Source organism: Eutrema salsugineum, unplaced genomic scaffold (genome assembly GCF_000478725.1).
Source record: "Eutrema salsugineum unplaced genomic scaffold, Eutsalg1_0 scaffold_5, whole genome shotgun sequence".
Taxonomy (NCBI): Eukaryota; Viridiplantae; Streptophyta; class Magnoliopsida; order Brassicales; family Brassicaceae; genus Eutrema; species Eutrema salsugineum.
The window spans coordinates 10,618,881-10,645,637 of NW_006256612.1; the positions used below are offsets into that span (position 1 = coordinate 10,618,881).

General features: G+C 36.3%; 8 protein-coding genes and 1 non-coding gene across 11 annotated transcripts; 3 read left to right on the forward strand and 6 right to left on the reverse strand.

The window, feature by feature from the left end:
- Window positions 1-382: 382 nt before the first annotated feature.
- Window positions 383-3,291, reverse strand: LOC18993447 (probable apyrase 5). Its single transcript, XM_006416975.2, has 9 exons — window positions 3,225-3,291; window positions 2,419-3,032; window positions 1,989-2,101; window positions 1,740-1,847; window positions 1,468-1,510; window positions 1,175-1,351; window positions 1,000-1,097; window positions 703-899; window positions 383-593 (listed from the first exon to the last, which is right to left on the reverse strand). Exons 2-9 carry the CDS (start codon window positions 3,017-3,019, stop codon window positions 467-469), a joined length of 1,464 nt encoding a protein of 487 aa, XP_006417038.2. The 5' UTR covers window positions 3,020-3,032; window positions 3,225-3,291; the 3' UTR covers window positions 383-466.
- Window positions 3,292-4,219: 928 nt separating this feature from the next.
- LOC18993448 (probable apyrase 4) lies at window positions 4,220-6,897 on the reverse strand. Its single transcript, XM_024153130.1, has 8 exons — window positions 6,288-6,897; window positions 5,945-6,057; window positions 5,740-5,847; window positions 5,469-5,511; window positions 5,134-5,325; window positions 4,954-5,051; window positions 4,658-4,854; window positions 4,220-4,569 (listed from the first exon to the last, which is right to left on the reverse strand). Exons 1-8 carry the CDS (start codon window positions 6,895-6,897, stop codon window positions 4,419-4,421), a joined length of 1,512 nt encoding a protein of 503 aa, XP_024008898.1. The 3' UTR covers window positions 4,220-4,418.
- Window positions 6,898-9,192: 2,295 nt separating this feature from the next.
- On the forward strand, window positions 9,193-10,546 carry LOC18993449 (ribonuclease 3). Its single transcript, XM_006416978.2, has 4 exons — window positions 9,193-9,361; window positions 9,445-9,600; window positions 9,840-10,044; window positions 10,116-10,546. Exons 1-4 carry the CDS (start codon window positions 9,260-9,262, stop codon window positions 10,394-10,396), a joined length of 744 nt encoding a protein of 247 aa, XP_006417041.1. The 5' UTR covers window positions 9,193-9,259; the 3' UTR covers window positions 10,397-10,546.
- LOC18993451 (50S ribosomal protein L18) lies at window positions 9,725-11,736 on the reverse strand. Its single transcript, XM_006416977.2, has 5 exons — window positions 11,451-11,736; window positions 11,280-11,368; window positions 11,032-11,184; window positions 10,494-10,649; window positions 9,725-10,392 (listed from the first exon to the last, which is right to left on the reverse strand). The coding sequence occupies exons 1-4, from the start codon at window positions 11,560-11,562 to the stop codon at window positions 10,494-10,496; spliced, it is 510 nt and encodes a 169-aa protein (XP_006417040.2). The 5' UTR covers window positions 11,563-11,736; the 3' UTR covers window positions 9,725-10,392.
- A 193-nt stretch (window positions 11,737-11,929) lies between these two features.
- On the forward strand, window positions 11,930-12,890 carry LOC18993450 (E3 ubiquitin-protein ligase MPSR1). The gene has a single exon (XM_006416979.2). The coding sequence runs from the start codon at window positions 12,158-12,160 to the stop codon at window positions 12,704-12,706; it is 549 nt and encodes a 182-aa protein (XP_006417042.1). The 5' UTR covers window positions 11,930-12,157; the 3' UTR covers window positions 12,707-12,890.
- On the reverse strand, window positions 12,884-14,653 carry LOC18993452 (protein HOTHEAD). The gene is made up of 2 exons (XM_024153267.1): window positions 14,550-14,653; window positions 12,884-14,461 (listed from the first exon to the last, which is right to left on the reverse strand). Exons 1-2 carry the CDS (start codon window positions 14,602-14,604, stop codon window positions 12,936-12,938), a joined length of 1,581 nt encoding a protein of 526 aa, XP_024009035.1. The 5' UTR covers window positions 14,605-14,653; the 3' UTR covers window positions 12,884-12,935.
- A 1,694-nt stretch (window positions 14,654-16,347) lies between these two features.
- On the reverse strand, window positions 16,348-18,039 carry LOC18993454. Of its 2 annotated transcripts, XM_024152982.1 has the most exons (4): window positions 17,959-18,024; window positions 17,783-17,859; window positions 17,060-17,517; window positions 16,348-16,915 (listed from the first exon to the last, which is right to left on the reverse strand). In XM_024152982.1, exons 3-4 carry the CDS (start codon window positions 17,322-17,324, stop codon window positions 16,419-16,421), a joined length of 762 nt encoding a protein of 253 aa, XP_024008750.1. In that variant the 5' UTR covers window positions 17,325-17,517; window positions 17,783-17,859; window positions 17,959-18,024; the 3' UTR covers window positions 16,348-16,418. The 2 variants fall into 2 exon arrangements, with proteins under 2 accessions (XP_024008750.1, XP_024008751.1); XM_024152983.1 differs by lacking the exon at window positions 17,783-17,859 and having other exon boundaries at window positions 17,959-18,039.
- A 4,909-nt stretch (window positions 18,040-22,948) lies between these two features.
- LOC18993455 (KH domain-containing protein HEN4) lies at window positions 22,949-25,770 on the forward strand. 2 transcript variants are annotated; one of them, XM_024153127.1, is made up of 7 exons: window positions 22,949-23,058; window positions 23,672-23,739; window positions 23,815-24,320; window positions 24,399-24,761; window positions 24,850-25,104; window positions 25,194-25,391; window positions 25,475-25,769. In XM_024153127.1, exons 2-7 carry the CDS (start codon window positions 23,712-23,714, stop codon window positions 25,508-25,510), a joined length of 1,386 nt encoding a protein of 461 aa, XP_024008895.1. In that variant the 5' UTR covers window positions 22,949-23,058; window positions 23,672-23,711; the 3' UTR covers window positions 25,511-25,769. The 2 variants fall into 2 exon arrangements, with proteins under 2 accessions (XP_024008895.1, XP_024008894.1); XM_024153126.1 differs by having other exon boundaries at window positions 23,672-24,320; window positions 25,475-25,770.
- A 525-nt stretch (window positions 25,771-26,295) lies between these two features.
- LOC18993456 lies at window positions 26,296-26,491 on the reverse strand. The gene has a single exon (XR_002898182.1). It is a non-coding gene; the product is annotated as a U2 spliceosomal RNA (small nuclear RNA).
- Window positions 26,492-26,757: the final 266 nt, after the last annotated feature.

Here is a 26,757-nt window from a genome sequence, read left to right on the forward strand (position 1 = left end):
TTTTTTTTTGTTTTTTTATTTATCATATCAATAAACGATCCTAACAAGAAGTCGACCGTGGTTTGCATTCGAGTTAACTGGACCAAAACATAAATCAGAAATAAGAGAAAACAAAATAAACAGACTCGGTTTTTTAGTAGTGGAGAAGAAGTTGGCCTAATACAAAATCCACAAGTCCATGTCATCATGTTTTCTGGCAAATATTTCTCATATAAATAATATATCTTACATCAAGTAACTTGCGGAACCTCCCATTTCTTCTTTTCATATTGATTCAAAAATCTATTATTGCTTGATGTTTTTTTTTTGGTGTCATCTTATTGCTTGATGTTCTCAATATAGAGTTTCCTTTTCTTAATTTTGAAAAAATACAATAGTTGCAAACACAGTTTAACGTAAATTACATCTACATGACATAACTTACGTGTTTTATTGGAAACATGATATATCATAGCAAACTAATATTTCAGCTAAGCATTTTTCTAGATTTGGCAAAGTAATCACAAGTTGCCGTGGGAGTATTTAGGATAAAAGCTCCCAGTGCCCAGTCTAGTGATATGCCTTTTTCTCCTGCTTTATTTGCAAACTTGATTCTGCAGACAAAACGTACAAACATATTGTTTTTGATACCAACTAAAAAATCGACATTAATATATTGATATATGTAAGTGTTATTGAATTTTGTGGCAGCTGACAAATTACCTTTGATCATCAAGAGCAAAGCCAAGACTATCGTGAAGCATTGAGATAATATATGCTGATGAGAAGCAATATCCACGCAAATATTTTTCTTTTGTTTTTGGGTATTTCGCTTTCAGTGTCGACCATTCTTCTCCACAGAAACTCTTGCCGGCTGAAATCATTTCAGACAGCCAATTCTTTTCTTCTAGCCCAAGAAACTGATCCAGACAGAAACATAACACCAAATATTCTTCAAACAAATTCACTCTCCACAAATCTTGACGTCGATCAAACATATGTATTCATGGGATTATATACCTTGGAGGTGTAGTAGAAATTTTCTGTAGCTAAAAACCTTCCTTGAAGATCAGGTGTGAATGTTGATCCAATAGAACAATGCTTAGAAGAACAATTCTCTGTACACAACAAAAGCTGCATCCATGAGAGATTCAAGAATATTGAAACATTCAGCTATGCTAATAATGCTTCTTACCCTTTCCTTCCTGCAACATTGCTAATGTAGCGGATCGGCATTTTGAATAATCACCAGCAGCTTGAACCGAGGCTGTAAGTTTGTATTCCTCAACTAAGAATCCAGATGAATCCTTGTGTGAATTTTTGTTTAGAATGTATCCTTTAGGAGTACAAGGATCAGTAACTATTCCTTCCCCTGTAGAGTAGTTTGCAACAATTGCTTAAACTCAAAAGTGCAATAATTTACTTTACAAAATCTTCCAAGTTAGGTATACAATAAGTGATTACTTGATCGGTTTATCAACAACTAACCTGAGTTCTGGAGTGATTCCAAATGATCTTTTTGTGCTGCATCCTGAAAGGCGACAAAAGTTAATAGCTTCTTGAAAATTAACAAATGATAAAAAAAAACCATTTTCTTGGTAGCATTGATCAACAATTTTGAGGCAATGTAAGAAAAAACAGAGGTTAAAAAAAATAGCAAATAGGGACAAGTTACACTAAGTTTCCAAACAACTTTGAAAAAAAAAATGAATTAAAGAAAACAGGCACTCCAAGACAAGTAGTCTGCTCTCAGAAGTTACCTGTCCATAGTGGAGGAAGCTGTGACTGTAGATTTTGTATGAAACATTTCCATAGGTTATCGTACGCGAGAGCTCAGGAGGCACAGGCTCACTTGACACGAATGTCACCTAAACAAATCCACAAACAGTCATCATCGACCACCCAATTGAGGTTTATAAATCTTAAGTCTGATAAATAGACTCTCTATCTCTTTTAACCCAAAAAAAAAAAAAAAAAAAAAAGACTCTCTCTCGATAGCAAAACTAAACCTGCGCAGAAGCTCCACCGAGTTCAATAATCCCCGTTGTTTGCAGAGGATCACCTCCAAGCGAACCAAGTGCATAATTTGCAACAACCCAAGCATACATACCTTCATCAGATCCTAGTAAAAAAATTCCCATGCTTTTTTAAATAATTAGTGTCTTATGGATAAAGGCACATTTACTATCACTGACTCAAGTAAGCTTTTTTTTTTTTAAAAATATATACATATATATATATATATATATATATAAAAACATAGATCCAACAATACTACCACAAGTAGTTACTAGAGCATCTAAAACAATTACACTTTCATGTATTCTTACAGAATGGAATTGGTAAGTCAGCGATCAATCTAGCCCTAATCTTAAACAAAACAACAACAAAAAAAACACATTTTGGTCAAATGCAAGATTTGATTCCAAAAAGACTAACCAGAGATAACCGATGCCCATTCGTCTCGAAACCTAAAACCAGAAGATCTGAGAACTCCTCTGGTAACTTCAAGAATCTGTTCCTGAACAGTTTCTTGAAGCAATCTCATCCCAGCAGTGGCCATCAACCTAATGTCACTGTTCTTCAACATTCTCTTCGGAACCCTCCCTTTGGCGAATTCCACGAGTTCCTTCAGTGACACGCTAGCTTCTTCCGGATTATCAGCATACGAAGACAATCCAGGATTCAGCTTCAAGCTAGCGTAATTCTCCTTACCGAAATCGAAAACCGGTTTCCCGGAGGATTCGAGCCAGTACCGGAACACGTGAGCTCGGGTCCCAGAACTTCCGGCATCGATCACGACGCTGTACCGGAACGAGCTTCTGTGATTCCATCCAGAGAACAGAACTGAATAGAAAACAAAAAGTATCCCTAACGTCATAGCGAAGGAAACGACGGAAGCGAAGATTAGCAGGAGAATCGGTTTCGAGGGTTTCGGCTTGGGCTTAGTGAAAATGTACGTCGGCGACGGCGGCGAGGTTCGGTGGTCGGGTAGAATCTGAACAATGAGAGGATCCTCCATCTCCATCTCCGAGTTCATTTGTGTTTACCACCTGAAAACAAGCGTTAGATCCGTTGTATTAACGTTAAGGTAGCCAATAAAGGAAAACTGACAATACTACAATAATGACATCTTAACGTATACTTAATAAACCCAAAAAATAAAACGTAACGCAATAGCAATTTGTATTCGTGAATTAGAAGTTTCTTCGTCTTAGGGTTTTAGAAACTGATGATTCTATTACCGGTGAGAAACCGGAGTTCAGAAACGTCCGTTGGTAGACCGTCGACTTTGAAGCTCGTCGCTAGTCTCAGCCTCCTTGACTCCTTATTTTATTGTCGTAGTGGAGAGGAAGTTGGGTCTATAGAGCGCCTATTTAAAACTTGACAAGTTACAACTTACAACTAACATACGTACTCGGGTCGGGTCGGGTCGGGATGAGGTCATATTCAAACACGTGATTAACGAGCCCTTCTAAGTGACAGAGCCACACATGTCTATTCAAACGTGGTCCATTTCTAACGACGACCATTTCATGTCCATTTTGGTTTTATTACTACTATCTTTGGACATATATTCGGGGGTAGATTGATAATTATCTCTTATAGAGTTTTCTACGAGATTGATGTCCTTAGTACAAAAACTGATAGGGCATGAATGGATGCTGTTTTTTAATTTTTAGTTTTAATCTTTGCTGTTCAAATCAAATAAGACATTTCATTGATTTAATTAATTTCAAAAAAAACAATTGTATAATTGATTAAACAGTTAACTGTCGTAACGTTATAATATACCGTCATTGATTAAAATATTTTCATAAATTTACAGTCATAAAATTTGTATTTGCGGTTTGCGTTTACTATGAAACTGTCCAAAGTTCCGTCGATTCCCTGGAAGCAATGACTATCTTCATGACCTCTTGGAGTTGGTTTTTAGGCCGACCATAAGCGTTTCCAAGCAAACGACAGGCGTGTTCCTAAAGATGCCGTAAGGGGAGATCTTCTTGTGAAGTAGTATATTCAAGAAAAATAATCATCAAATTTTATTCTAGTCTAATTGATTATAAGTGTAACTATAGAGATTAATAACCGTAAAAGTAAATGTAAGTTTTTGAGCTGTAGTATTTTTTTCGTTGTGAAAAATACATAACTACAGCTTTCTAAAAGTTTCAAATAATTGTTTTGCTTCATTGAAGTTGTGTGTTTTAGTGTGATAACTATAAGACATGAGCTGTTTGAGAAATGATGTAGAAACTTAGAAAATCCATACAATTCAAATCAGTTTTCAATTTTGTATGGGAAGCTAACTTATTTCACAAAAAGAGATCAATGAAGACTGTAATTTTTTTTTAAACACGAATTAACGTAAATACAAATATACGGTGATAATTTACTTGTTTTATCTGAAAAAAGTATCATTTATGTACTAGTAACTAATATCATGTTTTGTAACTGGCTACGTTACTCAAATCAGGAATTTTTCTAGATTTACCACTGTAATCAGAAGTGGTTGTGGCAGTATTTAGTATAAAAGCTCCCAATGCCCAATCTAGTGGTATGTCTTCTCCTGCTTTATCCGCAAACCCAATTCTGCATAAAACAAACAAAAACATAATTTCAAATTGAGACCCAAAACTGAACTGATCTAATGTTCTTAAATTTGTGCTGGAACATTTACCTTTGATCATCAAGAGCAAAACCAAGACTATCGTGAAGCATTGAGACAATATATGCTGATGAGAAACAATACCGAAGCAAACTTTCGTCTTTAAATGTTGGATGTTTCACTTTCAACTTCAACCAATCGTCTCCACAGAATCTCTTTCCAGCTAAAATCATTTCAGTCAGCCAATCCTTTTCTCCCAATCCAAAAAACTGTTTCAAGACAGACATATAACACGAGTTGTTCATACAATTCTCCACAAGTTCAGACATATCTTGACGCCGACCAACATGAAATTCAAAGGATTATACCTTGGAGGTGTGGACGAAATTTTCTGTCGCCAGAAAACTTCCTTGAAGCTTAGGTGTGAATGTTGCTCCAATAGAACAATGCTTATAAGCACATTTCTCTGTATTCAAAGTAAACCCATAAGAGATCAAAGAAACTTGAAACGACAAACGATATTCAGCTATTCCGATAGTGCTTTTTACCTTTTCCTTCCTGCAACATGGCGAAAGTAGCAGATCGGCATTTTGAAAAATTACCAGCAGCTTGAAGTGATGATGTAAATCGGCTTTCTTCAGCTACTAATCCGGATGAATCCTTATGTGAATTTTTGTCGGGTTTGTATCCTTTAGGAGTACAAGGGTCGGTAACTATTCCTTCCCCTGTAGAGTTTGCAGCTGCAAGGATTGAAACACAGTAAGAGCTTCGAGAAGCAAGGAGCTTATTATAATTACCTATTCTCAAAAGTGCAATTATTAGTTCTGCAAAATGTCAAGTTCAGTAATCTGGTGATTACTTTACAGATTTATCAACAACTAACCTGAGTTGTGGAGTGATTCCCATAACTTTTCATGTGCTGAATCCTGCGAGGCGACAAAAGTTAATAGCATCTTCAACATTCACAAAGTGTAAAATTCCTTTGTTTTCGTGGCATGTTCTACAAAACAATTTTTAGGATATTTCAAAATCAGAGATCAACAAGCACCAAATAGGGGCACAACTACAGAAAGTTTCCAAAGACCAAACTTTAAAAGGATCAATTTAAAAGAAAACAATTTCTCAAAGACAGATACTCTGCTCTCAGAAGTTACCTGCCCAAGGTGGAGGAAGCTGTGACTGTATAGACTGTATGAAACATTTCCATAAGATATCGTACGCGAAAACTCACGTGGTACAAGCTCACTAGACACAAATGTCACCTAAAACCCATGCACAAACAGTCATCTTTTTTCAATCGACCATTTACCACACAGTTGGTATTTCATCGATGACAAATTCGGAAGGAAGAGACAAAACCTGAGCAGAAGCCCCACCGAGTTCAACAATCCCTTTTGTTTGCAACGGATCACCTCCAAGAGAACCTAGCGCGTGATTGGCAACAACCCAAGCATACATACCTTCATCAGATCCTGTACAAAAATTCAAAAGTTTCCAATGATTAGCACTTCCAATCGCCAATAAATGTGCAAGTTTACTATCAATCAACTAAGCTAATATAGAAGAAAATGAAACATAAACCAAAAGCACTCCCAATACTAAACAACAAGAGTTATAAGAGCATCTCAGCCAAACACTCTCCTTTACTCCCACAATGTAGCATTGCATCTGATCAAATGAGGAATCGATTCCGAAAACAAACCTGAGATAACAGATGCCCATTCCTCTCGAAACTTAAACCCAGAAGATCTAAGAACGCTTCTAGTAACTTGGAGAATCTGTTCCTGAACAGGCATCTCAAGCAATCTCATCCCAGCAGTCGCCATTAACCTAATATCACTCTTCTTCAACATTCCTTTCGGAACTCTCCCCTTCGCGAACTCCACAAGCTCCGCCACTGACACGCTCGCTCCGTCCGGATTATCAGCATACGAAGACAAACCAGGACTCAGCTTCATACTAGCGTAATTCTTCTCACCGAAATCGAAAACCGGTTTCCCGGATTCAATCCGAAACCCGAATACGTGAACTCGGGTCCCAGAACTCCCGCCGTCAATCACGACGCTGTACCGGAGCGAAACTCTCCGGTTCCTTCCCGGGAGTAAAATTGAGCAGCAAACGATTAATAAACCCAACGCGATAGCGATGGAAGCGATGATTATGAGGACAGTCGATCTCGCCGGTTTACACTTGGGTTTGGCGGGCGTGTTCGTCGACGACGGCGATGATCGTTGGCCAGGTCGAGACTGAACCTTGAGCTGATCCATATCTGATTTTTTTTTCAACCTGGAACGAGCATGAGGTCGGTGCATCAAGGTTTACGGAACCGAAACGAGATCGGGCAATGAATCATGAGATCTGAACGTGATGGAAAACGGTAGAAAAATACGAAACCCAATAACAAGTTTCGTTTTTTTTTTGAATTCGGAGTTTCCTCTTCTTAGTATAGAATCTAGTTTTGAAATCGGAGATCGATAGGGCTGTCGAAGATCGCCGCCGATGAAGCTCGTCGATGCCCTTCGTCTTCGTTTTCGAAACTGGAGAAGAAATTGGTCACTGAAGCGCCTTTCTTTTACAATTAGTCAAATTTGTATTTTGTACAAAATTACACACTTACTCCTTCGGTCTCGGGTGAGGTCGGGCCGGGTCGGGTCGGTCATTTTAGGTTAGTTGTTAACTTGTTACTTAATAACAAAAAGCCCAGTGTTTTATTTATCGAATTTGATGGAACAATTTTTTTGGTGGGAAATTTATGAAAGGATGCCGTTTCTTCAAGAAAATATGTTTTCAAAGTTTCCTGATCCGGTGAGCTAAATCACGTGTGGTGTGATTTTGAACTTGGTTCACATGTTGTATGTTTGTAACGCACGTTTAATATGATTTCTTCTTTATGATAATATGATTAATTAAGCATATTAGAAAATGGATTTCCCGCGTAAATATTTTGAGTTCAATCTTTTTTTTCTCTCCACTAGGATCAATCTTCCGACTTGGCTCTTAATACTAAAGGTACAAATGTCTTTTACCCATGCTAATAAAGTTAGTTTTCACACAAAAAATATAGTCAGAGGTAATTTTACACAATACATATGTAAAATTAGCTATTTATAAAAAAATGTCCAAATATTCTCAAAACGAAACATTAAACAAGGGTGTTTAACGTACGAATGACCATTGACCAGTATCATTTATATCATTGAAAAGAGAACTATTGACCAGTATCATCTGTTGGCAAGTATCAACGGGAAGTGGATTAGTAGTGGTTGCTCATTATAATTCCTCGTTCCTTCTCCTCCATTATAACTTACTTTTCTTTGTTCAACTCTTTTTTGATATGTTGCTTTTTTCTTTTGTTAAAGGGTTAATATATATTCCTAACCTTAAAGAGATAAGATCGAAGATTAAATAATGGTATAACATGTTTAACGCTAATCGTGGACATACAGATCATTAACAATAATTAATTATGATCACTACATTTCAGTCTTCGACCCTTTCTTACAAAGCATTAGTGAATAATAATTAAATGTTAGTATGTACATTAGTTGGCTATACATGTGTGAACTGTTTAAACTTGGTTCACATGTTCACATGTTGAAACGTGTATTTAATATTATTCCTCCCAAAATGTATTAATTTACTTAAGTATACTTATTAGGAATGGATATCCCTGTGGTATATTTTTGATTTTAATCTTCTTCTTCTTCTTCTTTTTCTGTCCACTTCTATCAGTCCTTCGACTTGGCTTCTATATAAAGTGATGGTCGGTCCAAAACCCTTGGCATGCTCCGAAGGCATTATAAGGGAAATTGAAACTCCGCCACCTATCTGAAATCCGGAAAATTTGAAGTTGTATTCCACATCTGTTGAGCACTTTCGACTCCTAATCAAACCTCTGGCTGATCCAAAAATGTAACTTGATTTGATCAAATTATCTTCGTCTATATCTTACGTAATTGATTTCAATCAGAGCCGCAAAGAATTTGATCTTTTACTGTCTTCTGAAAGTTAAAATTACATCCAATATTGAATGTTAGTGACTTTATTCTACCAAACATCATTCTTATTAGCTTACAAATACATATATTTTTTTATTCCTAGGATTATTATATTTTCTATAGAAGAAATTGATGTTTAAATTTGATAACGGACGTGCTGCGTCACGTATCGTCTACTTAACGATTATTCTTGGATATCACGTTGTCATTACATAAATTACATTTGTGTTTAATCCAAAATTTCCAAGGAAATTGGAACGAGTGTAAAATGGCATCGCATTTATCTATTGTTACAAAACATATGTGAACCCTTTCAATTATATTATACTCCATTTTACAAAATCTCACTTAATATACAAAACCCTGTCCGGTTAAGCTTAATATTGTTTGCCGTGGAATTGTTTCACGTGGAATTGCTTGCCGAATGACATACCATCATTAAGGGTGCTATATTCAATGTCTCAAGATTGTTATTGTGGTCACTGTTCATTATTTTAGTCATATATATTCACTAGTGGAGAAACAAGTTGAGAATAATAAAATGGAATGAATCATTCATTTTTATAAACAGATGATTATAAGGGACCTACTCCTTTGTTTCGGAAATATATCCAAGAAAAAGCAAAAAAAAAAAAGAAGACTAAACTAAAACCAAGAAACACAGAGAGCAAAACAAATGAGAGGAATCGTCATCATAAGCTTCTTAGTTTTGCAGAGTCTTGTCGTGTCTTCGTCTCAACCAGCACCAAACTTCAATTTCTTCTACTGGGTCACCTACGTATGTTTCCAACAACAAATACATACATGTATTGAAAACATTTTTATATTTTCTTACCGTATCTTAGTACATGTATATGGTAGTGGCCAGGAGCAATATGCGATAGCCAAAAAGGATGCTGTCCTCCACCGAACAGCAAAGCGACGTCGGATTTTATGATCCATGGACTCTGGCCTCAATTCAACAATGGCACCTGGCCTGCCTTCTGCGACCAAACCAATCTCTTCAATATCTCCAAGGTGATGTAGATCTATCACCTATATTATACTCCCATTTCAGATGTAGTGAAGCCTAATCGAATTTCTTCTGAGCAAAAAATTTAACAAAAAAAATATTTGAGATATTAAAACGCAACACAGTATGTGACATTATTTTAAAAGATTCTTTAATACGCACATATAGTCAAACACCCAAAGAAAAATTCAAGAAAATTGAATTTAAACATATTCAATAAGCTGAATCTTGAAAAAAATTACAGGTATCAGATCTAATTTGCAGAATGGAGACGAAATGGGCAGAGTGGGGAGTGTGGACATGTCCAAGCAACGAGACTAAGCTATGGGAACACGAGTGGGACAAGCATGGCACGTGCGTCCAATCTATCTTCAACCAACACTCTTACTTCCAGACCAATCTCAAATACAGACAAAAACTCGACCTCCTCAACATCCTTAAACAAAAAGGTATATAAAAAGAAGAAAAACAATATCCATGGAAAAGTTCTGTAGATTGATCATAGTTTCTTTTTGTGTAGGAATCAAACCGAATGATGGGTTTTACGGTTTAGATGAGATCAAGAACGCGATCAAGTGCGTGATCGGGTTTGCACCGGGTATTGAATGCAATGAAGATGTAAAGGGGAAGAAGCAGCTTTTCCAAATCTATATATGTCTTGATAATTACGCGAAAGAGTTCGTGGAGTGCCCGTATGTTCCGGATAGATCATGTGCTTCCAAGATCAAGTTTCCAAAGTTCACAAAGAAAGATTCCCTTAGTGAATCTCTAAGTGTAATGCCTTCTGTTTTGGCTACCTAACAAACGAGATAGTGAGAGTGTTTTGTGTATTTCAATAAGAGAGTGAAGGGTAAGAAGTTTCTATAAGTTTGAAGAGTCTTTGAATAGAGAGTTAAACCTAGTATGGTAAGAAACCATGTTGCGCAATTGCAATTTCAAAGGCTTGCATTCTTTCGCCTCGAGCATTTCCATTTCGATCATAAGATGATATCTCGTTGATCTTTAGGTCAATAGAAGCCTTAATGAGCTCCTCTCCAACCCGTTTCGCTGCTTCCTGAATAACATTAACATAAACAAAGAAATCTATTCAAACCAAAAGCGAAATATATCGTTTTTCTCCGACCTTTAATTCTTGCCATACTACAGAAATGATACTTCAAAGTGTGACCAGAAACAACTTCATCTAGACTAGTGTTGTTCATTTAGAACTCATGAGGACTCCTCTACGAAATGCAACCATTGTCTCACATAAGATAACAAATTTGTGAAGCGAATGATGAAGTGTGAATCAAAAGACAATGGCACCAATACTAAAAGCCGCACAAAAATTAAAGCAAAATCCGACTAAATGCTACTGAAGTCGCTAAACTCTATCAAAGTTTCAAGCTTTTTCAGGTGTCACAACAGATTAAAAAATTTCAGGTGTGCGAACTTACAATGACGGTACATGGGGGATCTCCACGAATGGATTTCTGCAATGTACTACCGTAGAACAAACACTTTCTGTTATAGTCATCTACCAACATAGCATAGAGTTGCTTGTCTGAACAGAATACTGAAAGTCTCGGTTTCGTTTGTGTCCCGTTAAACTGCCACAAATAGAAAGAAACTCTAAACAATGTTGCAAAAATAGGATTTTCAAACTTATGTGTAAATATATGAATCAGCCTTTAGAAAAGGTTACCTTCTTCCTGCTCCTCCGGTTCCTGGTTTTGGGGCTCTCGACTCGAGAATTCCCTCTTGCATTAATCACAAACGGCTTTACAGATAAATCTGATAAAAGGGTCGAAATTTGTGAACCAATTAAGGAAGAAAAAGGACAGTAACCTGGAAGAAGAATTATACTATCACTTACTTGCTATTCGAATTGGAAAGAAGGCACAAGCTTTCAGACGAGTTCCGAGTATGTCAGAAACTCTGAACTGAACAGAAGAGAGCGGAGTCAACTCAGCCATTCGAGATACCATTCGTAAAGCATCGAAAGTCGAAAGATTTCACCGAGTTTTAAGATAGATGTTCTTAGCGGAATTTAATCAAACACCTTCTGTGCAGGTATGAAACTCTTGAGATTTTTTAATACCTTTGGAAAAAGGATAAATTCATAAATTTTTAAAAATTCCCAGCGATTTTATTTTGACCAAACTTGCATTGGAGATTGGCCTTTGGAATTAATTTCGTAGTAGAATATCTTTCTTCGTTCTTTGTCCTTTAATTAATGAAAGAGACAAAGAGGATAAGGATTTGGAATATAAAACAATTAAATATTTAAATTGTTAAAAAAAAAAGAGAGTAAATATCTGAAAACAAATTGATTCTAGATCTTCTGTAACCTTCGTTTTCCTTTTTGCCAGTTCCCTATTGAACTACTGTAAAACCTTTTCGCTAACATATATAATCTCCGACCCTTTCTTCGCCGATTTGTATCTAATTTTTCGATAATCTTCTCCTTCTTCTTCTTCTACTTCTCAGTTTTTTACCCGGGAAATTTAGCTCCTTTTTCTCGTTCCCTCGGAAAAAAACTCCCTTTTCCCCTCTTACGATTTTCCTTTAGGTGTTTGCGTGATGTCATCGGAGACTGATTTCGCGGAATTTTCGGCCATGTTCGAGAGAATGATGGAAGGAGGCGAAGGTCTCTCTCGATTCTTACCGTTGATTTTAGCTGTAGCCGGAGAAGCTGGTGATAACGAAGAATCGACCGATCAGCCGACGAGACACATGCAGATCGTCATCGATCCTGTGAACGGAAGAGTGGTGATGATCAGATTGTCTTTGGGAGCCGAAGATTTCGTGAACGGCGACTTTTCAGGCAAACAAGGGAGATCGCCGGCGTCGAAATCATCGGTGGAGAGTATGCCACGTGTCGTGATCGGAGAAGATAAGGAAAAAGAAGGGTCGTGCGCGATTTGTCTTGAGGAGTGGTCGGAAGGTGACGTGGCGGCGGAGATGCCGTGTAAACACAAGTTCCACTCCAAGTGTGTGGAGAAGTGGTTGGCTGTTCACGCCACGTGTCCTCTGTGTAGGTACGAGATGCCTGTTGAAGAAGGAGAAGGAGTGAAGAAAGTCGGCGTTTGGATTGGATTCTCTGTTAATGGCGGCGAAAGAGGAAGCTAAAAAGTCGGAGGAAGAAGAAGACAAAAGTAACGATGACTCGGAACAGAGTATTAGGTTTGGTAGTAGAAAGTTGTTTACACATTTTTTGGTTTTTTTTTTCTGAATGAATTTCAATTTCAATAAAATACTGATGCGGGAATTGTAAAAATGATTTCATTTCAAGAACATGATTCATTGCCACAAACAACACAAAAACAAAAGATTTGGATTTCTTGGGGATCACAAAACACTAAGGCTGTGGTTGTTGTGGGCTTCCTTGAGGACTCTGTATCCTCTCATCTTCATCTTTCTCTGTTTCTCGTTCTCTGAGTATTTTGATTCCTTGATACCTTCCCAACATTAAAACCGTAGCCATAGGATTCGTTCCTGGTGATTCTTCAAACGTCGAACCATCAACCACTCTTAACCGCTTTACACCATTCACTCTGTAATCCTCGTCCACGACAGATCCCACGACGCAACCGCCATGGTAATGATAGTAAGTTCTCACATTCTCTTTACAGAAGCTCTTAAGCTCCTCATCGCCTCCCAAAAGCTTCTCCTGATTCTGCGTCCCCAAGAAAAACGTCACAGTCTCTGACCTCGCTACGTGTTGCAGAAGCAGAACCATCTCTAAGCATGCGTCCAAATCTTCCTCCCTCTCCAAGTAATTGAATTTCACTGACGGATTCTCCCTAGGGTCAGTGCTGCTAAGCTTGAGCCTCCCTTTAGATTTAGGGAACGCTATTTTCGCTGCTATTGAGATTCTTGTTGTGGTAAAGTTAGTTGGAAGAACCTCGGATTCGAGTATGAACTTGTAACCTTCTGCTATGGCTGCAACTTGAGGTGGCTCGAGTGTGCGGTTCTGCGAGAATCTATCAACAAGAAGAGAGATCCCTGGATTATCCGACATTTTTCTTCCTACTTCTTTAAGATTGAGAATCACAGGAATGTCCAAATCTCTTAGATGATTCTCGGGTCCAATTCCGCTTAAGAGGAGAATCTGCGGACTACCTAAAGCTCCGGCTGCAAGAATAACCTCACCTCTATGCTTCTCAACATGAGCCTTGTAGCTCTTACTTGAGCTCCCATCACTCTTCATAAACCTAACTCCAACCGCGCGAGTCTTGTTGTTACCATCAAAGATCACACTCTTTACCGTGGCGTTTAGAAGAACAGTGATGCAACTTGGTTTGCCATGTCCCAAAAGATCTGCAGATGTATGCCTTTTCCCACACTGATCATATATGCTTCCACCGATCTTTGTCCCTTGCGTGTGCTCCAAGTTATACCCGTTGTAAGGATAAAAACCGGCTTCAAGAAACCCGAACTGCACAACGGATTGCCATTGAGTCAGTTGAGGCATGAAGACAACCTTGGACTCAACCCATTTATAAGAATCTTGAACCAGATCTTTGTCCCAACCAGCTTTCTTCACAAACTCTTCGCTAGCTCGGCTGTAGAATCCGCCATTGATAGCAGACGATCCACCAAGAACGCGTCCTCTGTAATTCTCGATTCCATCTCTAGAGGTGAAACTTTGCGCAACGGATGAGTAGTCATCTGTTTGTAGCAGTGAGTATCCAAAGTATTGTCTTTCTTCTACTAATGGATCTCCATAAGGAGAGCCACCACGTTCAATGACAAGAACAGAGAATTTCTCAGACAAAGTTGCGGCTAAGGAACATCCCGCAGTTCCTCCTCCAACGATGATGTAATCGAATGACTTGCCGGAGATTTCTTTTGGATCAGAGGTCATGTAAGGCATTTGCATTCCTGCAGACAAAAAAAAAAAGAAACAACATGTGATCAAAAAGCTCCAATGCTTATATTTGCTTCAAGACAAGAAGGCAATGTACAATACCTTGTGACAGATTAATGCACATGTAAATGATAAAGATAAACACAAGAGGAGACATGTTTAATCTAAGTTTCAGATTCCAAAGTCAAAAATTTTGTCTGAAGAAAAGGGGGTATTTGGTTTATAATGGAAGAGGTTGTGAGTCTTAAGTGATGATTTTGTGTCTCTTAAGGCATTAACAGTGTAGACATAATGATATGAAAAAAATGGTCAACAAATAGATGACTAAAAAAAGTTTGTTGCTAAGGAGCGCATGGTTAGAGATCATGATGCTCTCTTTGTTGCATAATTATGAAATTTCCCTTTCATAATCATATATCCATGCCTTAAAGTCATGTTCCTGGATAATTATGATTTTTACCTTTTGCTGTTCCAACTAAAATTTTGAGTGGATGAAGCAACAACGTTGATTGTTTTTTGCTTTTCTTAAAGAGAGAACAATTAAGCCTAACGAGAACTAACAACACGAGAGATAATCTTAAATTCATAAAATGATAACAGTATGAAAAGAGACGACCACCATTGTCTAAAAAATGTAAAGCAATGTTTAGATTTTTCAAAACGAAATACACATCAATGACGGAAGCAATGCATGCATAGGCTACATGAAGATTGAAGAAGATATTAACTTACATTGCTAATGTTCTGATTTTCCCGTTATCACGTCCGTTTAGGAACGTGTGTGCAAATGTCAAAATGATGATTGCTAAGAAAGACTATCGCTCTAACCAAAAATACTTTCCTAACAAATAAGAAGGAAGTTATGAGATATTTGGTGTTGTAACTTGTAAGTTACAAAAAAAAGTGTTGTATATAAAATTTACTTAAAATTAGTTTGTGGATCTTAATTTTTCGCTTCACTATTTAAAATAATTTGAAGTATTAGCAAAGCGGTCCTTATCTCGTTATATATAAATTTTATAGTTTTAATTTAACAATTATATCTTTTTTTTTTTCTAAAAATGAATCACTATCTTGTCGATCTAGTTGACTAGGCTCCACCTTTCATTTTTATTTTTTTTCCCCTTTCCCGTTATTGAATTGGAACGGCTATTTTTATCCTATCTTGAATATATATTTATAACAAATGTTAGTAAAGTGTTGACAAAGTAGATTGTATTTTTGTAACGAGGGTAAAACAAGCAACAAGTTTAAGCAAGTGATAAAACAATCTTTTACGATTCTTTCTCAGTCATGAAGTTTGTTAATTACTTCGTATATGGTTTCTTGTGTTCTGATATTACTCGTTCTACACCATGTGAAAGGTAAATTCAATCTTGTTGCATTAATTATCAGTTTGTTTAGATTATATTCCTTGGAGTATTTCTTTTGACAGAGTAATGATTTGTGGCCATTGATGATATATAGCAAAAGAGGGGGAAGCTGCATCTGGGACAACGGGAGTGTGTGAACTGGCAAATGAATTCCCCGGAAAATGTGGCAATGACGGAATCAATGTGTGCATAAACGACATGCAAAAGAAACATCAAAAAGAAAATTTACGTTGCGAATGTTTTGATCATCCTACTGTCATCTTTGGTTGGAAAAAACGCATATGCAAATGCCGATATAATTGCTAAGAAACTATAACACCATAACCAAATCTCTTGAGTAATAATCATTAAGAGAGAAAAAATAAGAGCGTATTTAAGTGTTGTAAGATCGTTATGGTCTTGTAGATGACCAGTTTTTTTAAAGCCTTGGGACATATTTGTGTGATCTGGAATGTTCTAACAGTCTAAGAAAATTTTGTGGGAAAACCAACGACATCTCAATGTAATTATATCAAAATGCATGCACAAATATCTCAAAAGTCTTCAAAATTATATCATAACCATCACTAAAAATTAGTATATAAAAGAGTTATGTTGTTTAAGTTCGCCTCAAGCCCCTACGCACGGAACTGCAAATTGGACAAGGTGGGTGATTGCGTTGAGCCTTTGGAGTTGATTGGTCAAGACATTCTGCGTGAAAGACGTGTTGACATGGAAGCACTCCTGTGACGGGCATGTCTCGGTTTCTTAAGATGGACCTAGATCCCCAAGGAGATCTCTGTGAGATGTGTCTGTTACACAATCCGCATTTATATGTACTTGAAGCGACTTGTTGTGCTTTGGCAGAGTTATGATCCAAATCAAGAACTGGCTCGGGAATATCCACAGAATCAATGCTGCTTGTTGTCCCGCTGCTCCAACTGCAGGCATCCGCAGAATTGGATGTTGTTTCTCTACCATTATCAGATGGATGATGCAGTATTGGATGAACCGGCTTAGACAGGAAAAATCGCCGGCTTGAGAAGTTGCGGTTTGGTTCAGAGTCACCGATACCGATATTTCTTGATGTACCCGGTAGTTGCTTAAGAATCTGATCTGCAGAGAGAAATGAAGAAAATACAAAGAAACACTCATCAAACAAGGAAAGAGGATACAACAAAATGTAACTAAATCTTGAGTTAGCACAGAAAATTTGGAAGACGGATAGATAAAAAAGAGAAGATTTTTAGTGTAACAAACCTCTTCTTGTTGCAGATTCATAAGCATTAGGTGTCCAGTGAAGTGCCTGAGAAAGGTCGGGACTACGAAGAACATTAGCATTTGATGATGTGGAAGATCCATAAAAGCTAACACCGTCAAGTAATCCATGGACATCCCATCTCGATGAAGGTGGAGAGAAACTTGTATTAGTCCTCCAATAAGGTTCATGCGGGCCAAACGAAAAATCACGACTTGCAGAATTTGATCTATCTGACTTGGCAGCAACACAACAGAGCGAACCCATCTTTAGCTAATTCCACTAGATAAGACCCTTTGGCTAAAAAAACACCCTCAAGCTTACAAAAGTTTTCTCTTTCAATATGTCTGAAGACTCTCCAAATCAAGCTTTCACACCTCTCCAACTCCATAAACTATGAGTCAGATTTCGAAGAAACATTTTTGAATCCGGATTTTTCCTTGTCTTTAGCTTAGCAGACCTGAGTAATCAAATAGCACCAAAGTTTCAAACTTTCAATCATCAAAACAAACATTACTCAGGACTTTACGAATTCACATTGTACCAAAGCTTTACTCAGAGAGATAATAAAGATTAACATAGTTCTCAATAGATTAACACCACACAGAAGCAATTTACATTTAAAAAAAAAACAAATCAAAAAGAACAAAAAAACGAATCTGGAAACTGGATTAATCCACCCACACAGTAATCTCTCACTCATCCTACGACTAGCAAGATCTGACCTTTAGTTTTCGAAATGCTTTCTTTTTTCTTCACGAAGAAGCTCAAAGAGAGAAGAATAGCTCACAATGTCGAGATTCTACACCAAGAGATTTTCATTGCAAATGCATTATGAATTTACAATGACAATGGAATCCGTTAGAAGATGTGCAGAGATGAATAGAGTAAAGTGGCTTACTCCTTCGAAACTCGTAGAGAAAAAACAGGAAGAAGACTATTGCTGTCGGAAGAAATTGATCCTACTTGCCGCGAATTCGATCGAAAAAAAAGTATAAAAAAAAACCCTAATTTATTGGAAATGGGGAGACACTTCTTCTTCTTTACTGTTCTGTTTTTGTATATAGCTTTACCTTTTCTTTGTTTTATCTTTGACTGAATGGAGTAAATTTCAAAGGAGAAAAGACTCTTTTATATGTACTGTGTCAAAATCAGTAATTAATGTGATTCAAAAGTTGAATGCATTTTGATTTTGGATGAAAAATGAATTCATTGAATTTTAGTCAAGATAATTAATACTACTACATTTATATATGCATTGAATAACTATACTATTTCTTCTATATTTTTATCAAGAGACAGACATGCACTTAAAAGTTAAAATGGTCAATCAAATTTCTAATTGGATTATTCAAATTTGTTTTTTATCTATTTGGAATTAATGAAGGATTACAGATTCACAGCTGCGCAGCTTGTTTGATTATTTTTTTAGAGATAATTAGAAATTTAGGACAATTTCTCAAATCTTTTGTCATTTTATGATTTATTATCCTAGACATTGTCCTCCTAAGATTTATTTTATTTAAAACCCAAAATTACCCTTAAATTTTCATTCTAATAATTTTTTATATATTTTTATACATTTTCTTAATTTCAGTAAAAAGAGAAACAATTAAAAAACAAAACTGTTTTGATTATAAAATCTGTGCACAAACCGATTATTAGTTGGGGAGGAATAAACCAGGAAAAATTCTAGTCTCCAAGAAACACACGAACAAATTATTCGTTGGGGTTGAAGACGACTTCTAGATTCTAAGGTTTCGAATCACCCATATGTATACGACCCATCGACACATACATATACTTACCTTTATTTGTTCAGCGTTTCTTACTTTGTGTGTGCTGCTAGTTTCATTTTGGCGTGAAATTACTATTTTCCTCACGGTGTAAACTGTTTCTTCTTCATTTTGTAAAGCCATATCACCAATGCTCACCAGGTGTTCGACCATTTGTCCCACTGACCAGTGTGTAGGTTTTCCAATTGTTGTTATTAATTTATTTTGAGATTGTCATTGTCATAACAAAGATGTTTTCTCTGAGATTCTCGAACTCAGCTAAGCTCACCCACTCCATAACTATTGCTACAGATCTGTAAACTCCTAATACTTGTCTTTTTACGGATTTGCGTTAGGTTTTGTTCATCCATAATCTTACTCTGCCAAGGTTTTGCTTTATGAATATGGGACTTTATGCACATTCTTACAAGTCCAAGTTCGTCTAATTCAAGAAAAAAATCAATCCCATCGTGAGCTCCATCAGTGGAATCAATCAGCTATTTTACTTCTCTGTTCAGTCCAAGTTTTTCATTGAGAAGTTAAAATGTTTCTGGCGTGTGTTTGAATTGCAGGAGCAACTAGAGAAGAAGAAAGCATAGTAAGCAGAGAAGATGAAGAATAAGGTTGCAGTGATTCACAAGAAAGCCAAAGAGATGAGAAGATATTCTTCAAGCAGAAGAAAGTACTGCTTAATACAGAGCCACTGGAATTGCAAATCGAAATTTCAAGAGTTATCAATTGTAAAGTGTAAACATTCTTTCTGATGTATTCGATGGCTTGTAATCGTGTTTGTGTACTGTTCTTGTGTGTAAAAACTACATAGTGAAAAATTTGTCCATTCTTTTACTTACACAATTTTCTAAAGCATTGTCAAATCATAAAGACGATATATTTTCGGTGATCAGGATTAAAGTTGAAGTCCAGATCACCTGCATCGCAGTTCCGGTGTTTGATAACAGATATGTTTGATAACGGATATGTGGATTTAAAGTCGTAGAAACCTAAAATAACTATGTACATATATTTTCTGTTTCTAATATTTATGGAAATTACTGAGCCGAGTGAGCTCCATTGATTTGGTATTAAGATTTGAAGCTAGCCGATTTGTTGAAGAAGAGATTGTCTTTCATCAAAGTGTGCGAAGATAGCGAAAAGAGCAAAGCAGAGAAGAAAAATAAACGTTGTGGAAGAGAAAATAAAACATGGAAAAAAAGAAAGTAAATATTTGGAAAGGAAATATTTGGAAAATATTTAGTTTGGTGGATAAGTACATGAATACTAGATTTTCTCAGATTCTGTTAACGACTTAATGGAATATAGGTTCTAGATTACGTTGAACAAAGAATGATTACTAGAATGCACATCCTAGTAAAATATAGAACGTAATGAAAAGTATAGAAAATATATTCTAGAATCTGTAGAACGATGAAGAGTCTTTAGAATACATATTCCATACAACTAGTAGAATAAAGAAGAATATGTAGAACATTGATTCTAGGTTTTAGATTGTAGACGAATGTCTAGAAATCATATTCTATAAAACCAAAGAATGTAGAATACGTTTTCTATGTGTCGTGTAGAATAATTTTTTAAAAATTAAAACTTTCCATAACTGATTTTTGGTAATTAGTTTATTTCTTTATTTGGCATTTTCGAATTTTTTTTTAAAAAATTAAACATTAAATTCTAATTTCTGAATTTAATGTAATCCTTAATTAAAGGGTAATTAAGTCTAAAAGTGATAAAAGTCAAAAAAATCTTATAAGGACAATTGTTTGTAAAATGTGTCTTAAATTTACAATTCTCTTTTTTTTTTTAAGTGAACTCGCTTGTTTGATTATTCCTTCTACTACAAAAATTAGGTGAATTAGGTTAGTCTCTTTCAATCTCTTCTTATTTTCAACTTTGAGTACTTTCAAAATTTTCAAATTTTTTTTGACGAAATACCTTTATGTGGGCTGTTTGGCATGGTAACTACTGAATACTACCATACTCTTTTTTCATAGGAGTTTCTCAATTTTATTAAGGTCACGAAAAATTGGAGAAACTTTTGTTTAACAAACTTTTTTTTTGGCATGTAATATCAGAAACGTATTGTAAGTTTGTAGACAAATAGTTCTTTGGGAACAACAGAACAAAAAACTATTAGGCAAATTAATGAATTTAAAGCTTCAAATTTTGACAAAAAGTTTCTGAAAAATACAAAAATGTTCTCAACATTTACAAAAGTCTTTTTTAGAAACGTTTTTCATTGAAAGAAGAGAAATTAAATACAAGTCCAAACAATACTAGTATTATTCTTGGCCGACAGATTTTAAAATAAAAAAAAAAAAGTTTATATAATTTTAGATGGTGATGGTTCCGAAAATATATACGTCTGCTCAGAAACTAAAAGCCGTCAACATGATGAACAGTAACGTACGCATATACTGATATACATTTTTTCCAATAATTCAGCTATTATTGAGTTAATGAATAGTTTAACCAAATCTGAAAAACAAAAACAAGTTATATATCTCTCAAATCATATCTCGATAATTCGATATACATGGGCTGCTTCAGAAGGATGATTGCCGCCTGTATTGAGCATCGAGACTCCATTGGGTATTAAGACGTTGACTATCAAATTTATATGCATATTTACCGACTAGTTTTATACAGCCTATCAATTGGATTAATAAAGATAATGAAAGACTAGTTTCTCACTATTTATAAACAGATATTAATTTCTTTGCTATTCTTTATATTTTATAAATACAAATGTATTCAATCTGGCACATGCTGAACAAAGACTAATTCAGACAGGTTGGGTAATTATGTTTCAAGAAATGTATAATCAACAGCTACACAATAATCCTATGCCACCAGACACAAGTGGAATATGAAAATTTTAAGTCATAACAATTTAGTTTTAGTCACTCAATATTATTATTTAGTGGTACTTGATCAAAAGTTTCAAGTTATAAACGACACTAAAATTGATCACTCCTACATTTACAAGCTAAAATAAAAATTCCTATATTTTCTTGACAACATGTATGTCGTCGTTAGCAGTTAAAAAATATTAGTTCACCAACTATTATGATGGTTGAAAATTAATTTTCAATGTAGTTGGTGATAATAAAGATTTAGACATTTGTTTATGTGTCGATATAATCAGTAATCTTATAAAAGTAAACGATTACTAATATCATAATATCTTTAAGAAGCCATACTAATTATCCCGTCATAATCCTCGAAAACGGTAGATATATATATATATATTGTTTCCATTATCTATCTAGTATAATCATATTTAGCCCGTCGTATTAGTGATTCGTAGACCACAATTGGTGAGCTCGTTATGATCGATTTGGAAAAAGATAACGCCTCTTGCTCAAGTTCCTTTCGCAAGACTATCCGCCCGAACATTTAGATCCCTCGAAATATGAGATAAAATGCACTCTGAAAAGCTCTCTTAAAAGAGGTGGAAGGTATCTAGCTCTGCATTAAAGGACGGCCAATCAGGTGGAACCTCAGTCATACGCACCAGATCCGAACAGTCGGATTGAAAGTAGACTGAAAGTATCCGTCTCTCTCTCAAGCAAGACATAGCCCAGAGGAGGCAATCCATCTTGGCATGGAGGACCGAGAGGCTTCTACGGCATCCCTGAAGTCCAAACAGTTCAAATCCTCTGCCATCCACAAAGCTCCAACAAGGTCGCTAACCTGTCCGTGATTGATCCACGAGGCGTCAATCCGGCATATTGGGATTTACGATACCTCGGGAATCGCAATGGTGTCCGGTGGAAGGCCTACTTCCTCAACTTGAGCATCGTCGTTGTCCTCAGGTTGGTTTGCAACTCTCCAATTTTCTGCTTCCACTTTTGCATTTTGCATGTATCCATGTATCTTCCGAGAACGGTAGATATATATTCATCAGTTTTTTAAAAAAAATATATTCAGGCACATGTATTTTAATACGTATATGAGTTACATTTATACTTACATTACGTGCCGTCACGTCCCGAAGAACAGTTCGAAGAGATTAACTAAAAAAGCCATCTGTCACGCTTTACCTCCAGATATTTATATTAATAGACGTTAGCCCCAAATACTTGCATTTCTCTGCTTTCAAACCCAAAAGGCCAAAAAAAAAAAAACATAGAAGCAGAAGGCGAAGAGATAAGCGGAGTGGCGGGCACATTTTCCGGCAAGAGCTCCGATCATTTACTGATTATTCTCCGGTAAGTATTGCATGTTCAAAGTTCTGGTTGGATGAATGTTGGTGGAATCGAATTCGTGTAAAATAGCTATATTGGTCGGTGATGCGTCATGGATATTGATCGGTCGAATTCGTAAGATTCCGATGGTTTTCGTGGCTCAATTTTGATGTAGAGCTCGTTTTTGAGGAGAGATTTGATCTGAATGTTTGTTTCGCGAGTAATTTTGTTTCCCAATTTTAGCATAGTTGACCAATGAAGTCAATGTGTATATATCTCAACATTTGGCCTCTCTACGTATAGTTAGGTAGATTTTCCTTGGAGAAGCAATGTTTATATTTCGTATTTGAGGTTTTCCAGATTATGGAAATTTCTGTTGATCGGAGTTATGGATTATGATTATTCTGCTACACGTTTAGTAACTGTGTGAGTAAAAGTTACCTTTCCAATTTAAGAACTAAGATCTGATCATTATAGTTGAATTTTATCATCTCCCTTTTGACCTGGATTTAGAACTCGCGACGATACTCTTACAGCTCTGTTTTTCGTATTTCTTCAGTATTTGTTGATATAGAGAGGATCATATGAACAATAAGAAGCTCTAACTTAGAATTTGATTCTTATAATTTTTGTCCAGGTTCCTGTGGCATTGCGATTCAGAGTATTTTTTGTTTGAAATGGCAAGTACTCTGAGGAACATCCATGGTAAGAGATCTAATTTCCAATCTGAGTTTACTGGAAATGGAGGAAGTAAGAGAAGAAATCTTCATGATGATACAGATCACAATGTCATTGGATCTGAGGACACTGTGTATCGTTACTTGTGCCCCGTGAAAAAGACGGGAAGCATTATCGGGAAAGGTGGTGAGATCGCAAAGCAGATAAGGTCTGAGACAAAATCAAACATGAGGATCAACGAGGCTTTACCTGGTTGTGAGGAGCGTGTTGTTACCATATATTCTACTAGTGAGGAGTTAAATCATTTTGGGGAGGATGGAGAACTTGTTTGTCCTGCTTTAGATGCTCTTTTCAAGGTTCATGACATGATTGTGACAGAGATTGATGCTGCTGCTGCTGATGATGACGATGATGAAGATGATGATCTTAGTGAAAAACAAACGGTTACTGTGAGGATGCTTGTGCCCTCAGACCAAATTGGTTGCGTTATTGGGAAAGGCGGGCAAGTTATTCAGAATCTGCGTAACGAAACCAATGCTCAGATTCGTGTCATCAAAGATAAGCTACCCGCTTGTGCTTTGACTTTGAGTCATGATGAGCTTCTTCAGGTGATTACACTCTCAAGTCTTAGATTCTAATTATGATTAAAAGAACAAAGTCCTGATTGTGTTACTTCATTTTTTCAGATAATTGGAGAACCTTTGGTTGTTAGAGAGGCTCTGTATCAAGTTGCTTCACTGCTTCATGATAATCCGTCGCGATTTCAACACTCACTCCTGACTTCTTCAAGCTCCATGCATCAACCTGGTGGAATGTTAATGTCTGCAGCATTAACGAGCTCTCACAGAAACTACGCTATGCATAGAGACATAGCTGATGCGAGGGAGTTTTGCGTTTGCTTCATCTGTCCGGCTGAAAATGTTGGAGGTGTAATAGGAAAAGGTGGTGGTTTTATTAATCAGATCAGGCAAGAAACTGGTGCAACGATTAGAGTCAATACCTCGGAAACTAATGAAGAGGATTCCATAATCTTCATATCATCAAAAGAGGTAATGCTAATCTCTTATCATCCCATACAATGTTTTCATTATCTTGAACTTGCTAATCTTTTTTACTGACTTTTTGTTTGGTATGTAGTTTTACGAAGATCCATCTCCAGCCGTGAATGCAGCAATACGCTTGCAAGTTCGATGCAGTGAGAAAGTGGGCAAAGATTCAAATGATTCAGCAATATCCACTCGTTTACTTGTGCCGAGTTCCCAAATCGGGTGTGTCATTGGAAAAGGTGGAGCTGTTATATCAGAGATGAGGAGTGTAACACGAGCAAATATCCGTATCCTCCAAAAAGAAAATGTACCAAAAATTGCGCGTGAAGATGAAGAAATGGTTCAGGTTAGTATTAATCCCTTAAAAGACATACTCGGATTGACTCGTTTTTGCTGTAAGAAAACTAAGCAACTATTCCATTTTGTTGTGGTCAGATTACAGGAAACCCTGATGCAGCTATGAAAGCTCTTACGCAAGTAGTTTTGCGACTGAGAGCTAACTCTTTCAACATGGATCATGGACTTGTCTTGCTGCCAACGTCTTTTCCATATTTCTCTCAAGTTACCGAAAGTTCGAGCAAAGCCAAATACCCCAAACGCGATGGTTCTAAAGATCACGACTATAGTAAACTGGTACGTACTGCTCCACAAGATTTGAGATATTCCATCAATCAATCAAGATATTCCACTTAAGCGTATATGATATGTTGTTGCAGAATTCGAATTCCAAGAGAAGAAACCACGTTTCTTAAATCGAGAAAAAAAGCATCTTAGAAAGGTAATGCTTTATGGTTTTCTCTTCTATTCAAGACCAAAGTAAATTGAGAGTGTGTTCATCAGTTTCATAAAATATAAGTTGATGCAATTTTTTTTACAAATATATGTTACTTGTAGAAAGAAAAATGTTGTTTATGCAGTTCAAATAAGAGAAATGTAAACCCGAGGGGTGTTCTTATTCATCTTTAATTTCTACTTTGGACTATATTGTTTGAACTTTCACGAGTAATTTCAATCTACTTTTGGTAACCAACATTTCCCTATTGCATCACATAAAAGTATATTACTCAATCCTCCGTACGATCAAATAGGCTATTTTACAAACAAACATGGCACCAGCTATTTAATGACAAACTCACCACTCTTGGTCAAAAACGACACACTAGTTTAGAAAGAAATTACTCCTTTTTAGAATTGAATAATGGGGCTGAATTGTGATGATATCACTTTCATTCATTCTTTATGTTATGGGTCTAGTTGGTCTTGTATTCTTCATAATTTTCTTCACTCTAATAGTAAACTATTAAGGTCGATGTTGGACATTACTCGTTTCTTTCCTTCTCTTATAAAGATTTTTCTATCTAACAGCAAAAGAAATATTCCAATGTTGTTGTAAGGACCCATTTCAGAGTCAGCCCAGTTAAACAATTTTTCATCGAACCTAAATTACAAATCAATTTAAATGGTCTTCATTTTTAATTTAAGATACTTATAAATTCAATGTATTTTTTGAAATTATAAACTCAGAACTTTGAAGTTGGTGGGCCGAGCCAGGCCCTTGCAGTAGTGCAACGCATGGGCGACTCGCGAAAACCCAGATAGCAAGCTATCTTAGTGGGTTTTCTCCCTAAAAAAATAGAGTTAATATCGTGTGGGCCGATGGCCCACATATCAGATATTAAACTGATAAGAACAGATACTACACTTGATCTTAGCCAAAAGGCCGAGAAAGGTATGAATTGGAAGTGTGGCTCAGTTTCCTTTTTATACACAAAAGCTTATGACTAAAGTCTCTCTAGTTATCGATGTGGGACAAACTAAATAATCGTTTGACACTTTTCACCTTAAACAATCGCCTATGAAGACAAAGCATTAAAACACCATCCAATCGCTATGAAGCCTCTATTTTTTTTAACTTTCTTTTACTGTGTTTGAGATTTATACCTCGATCTTCCGGATATTTTTTTTGACTTTTGCTCCTATTTCACTGGTTCAAGTTTTG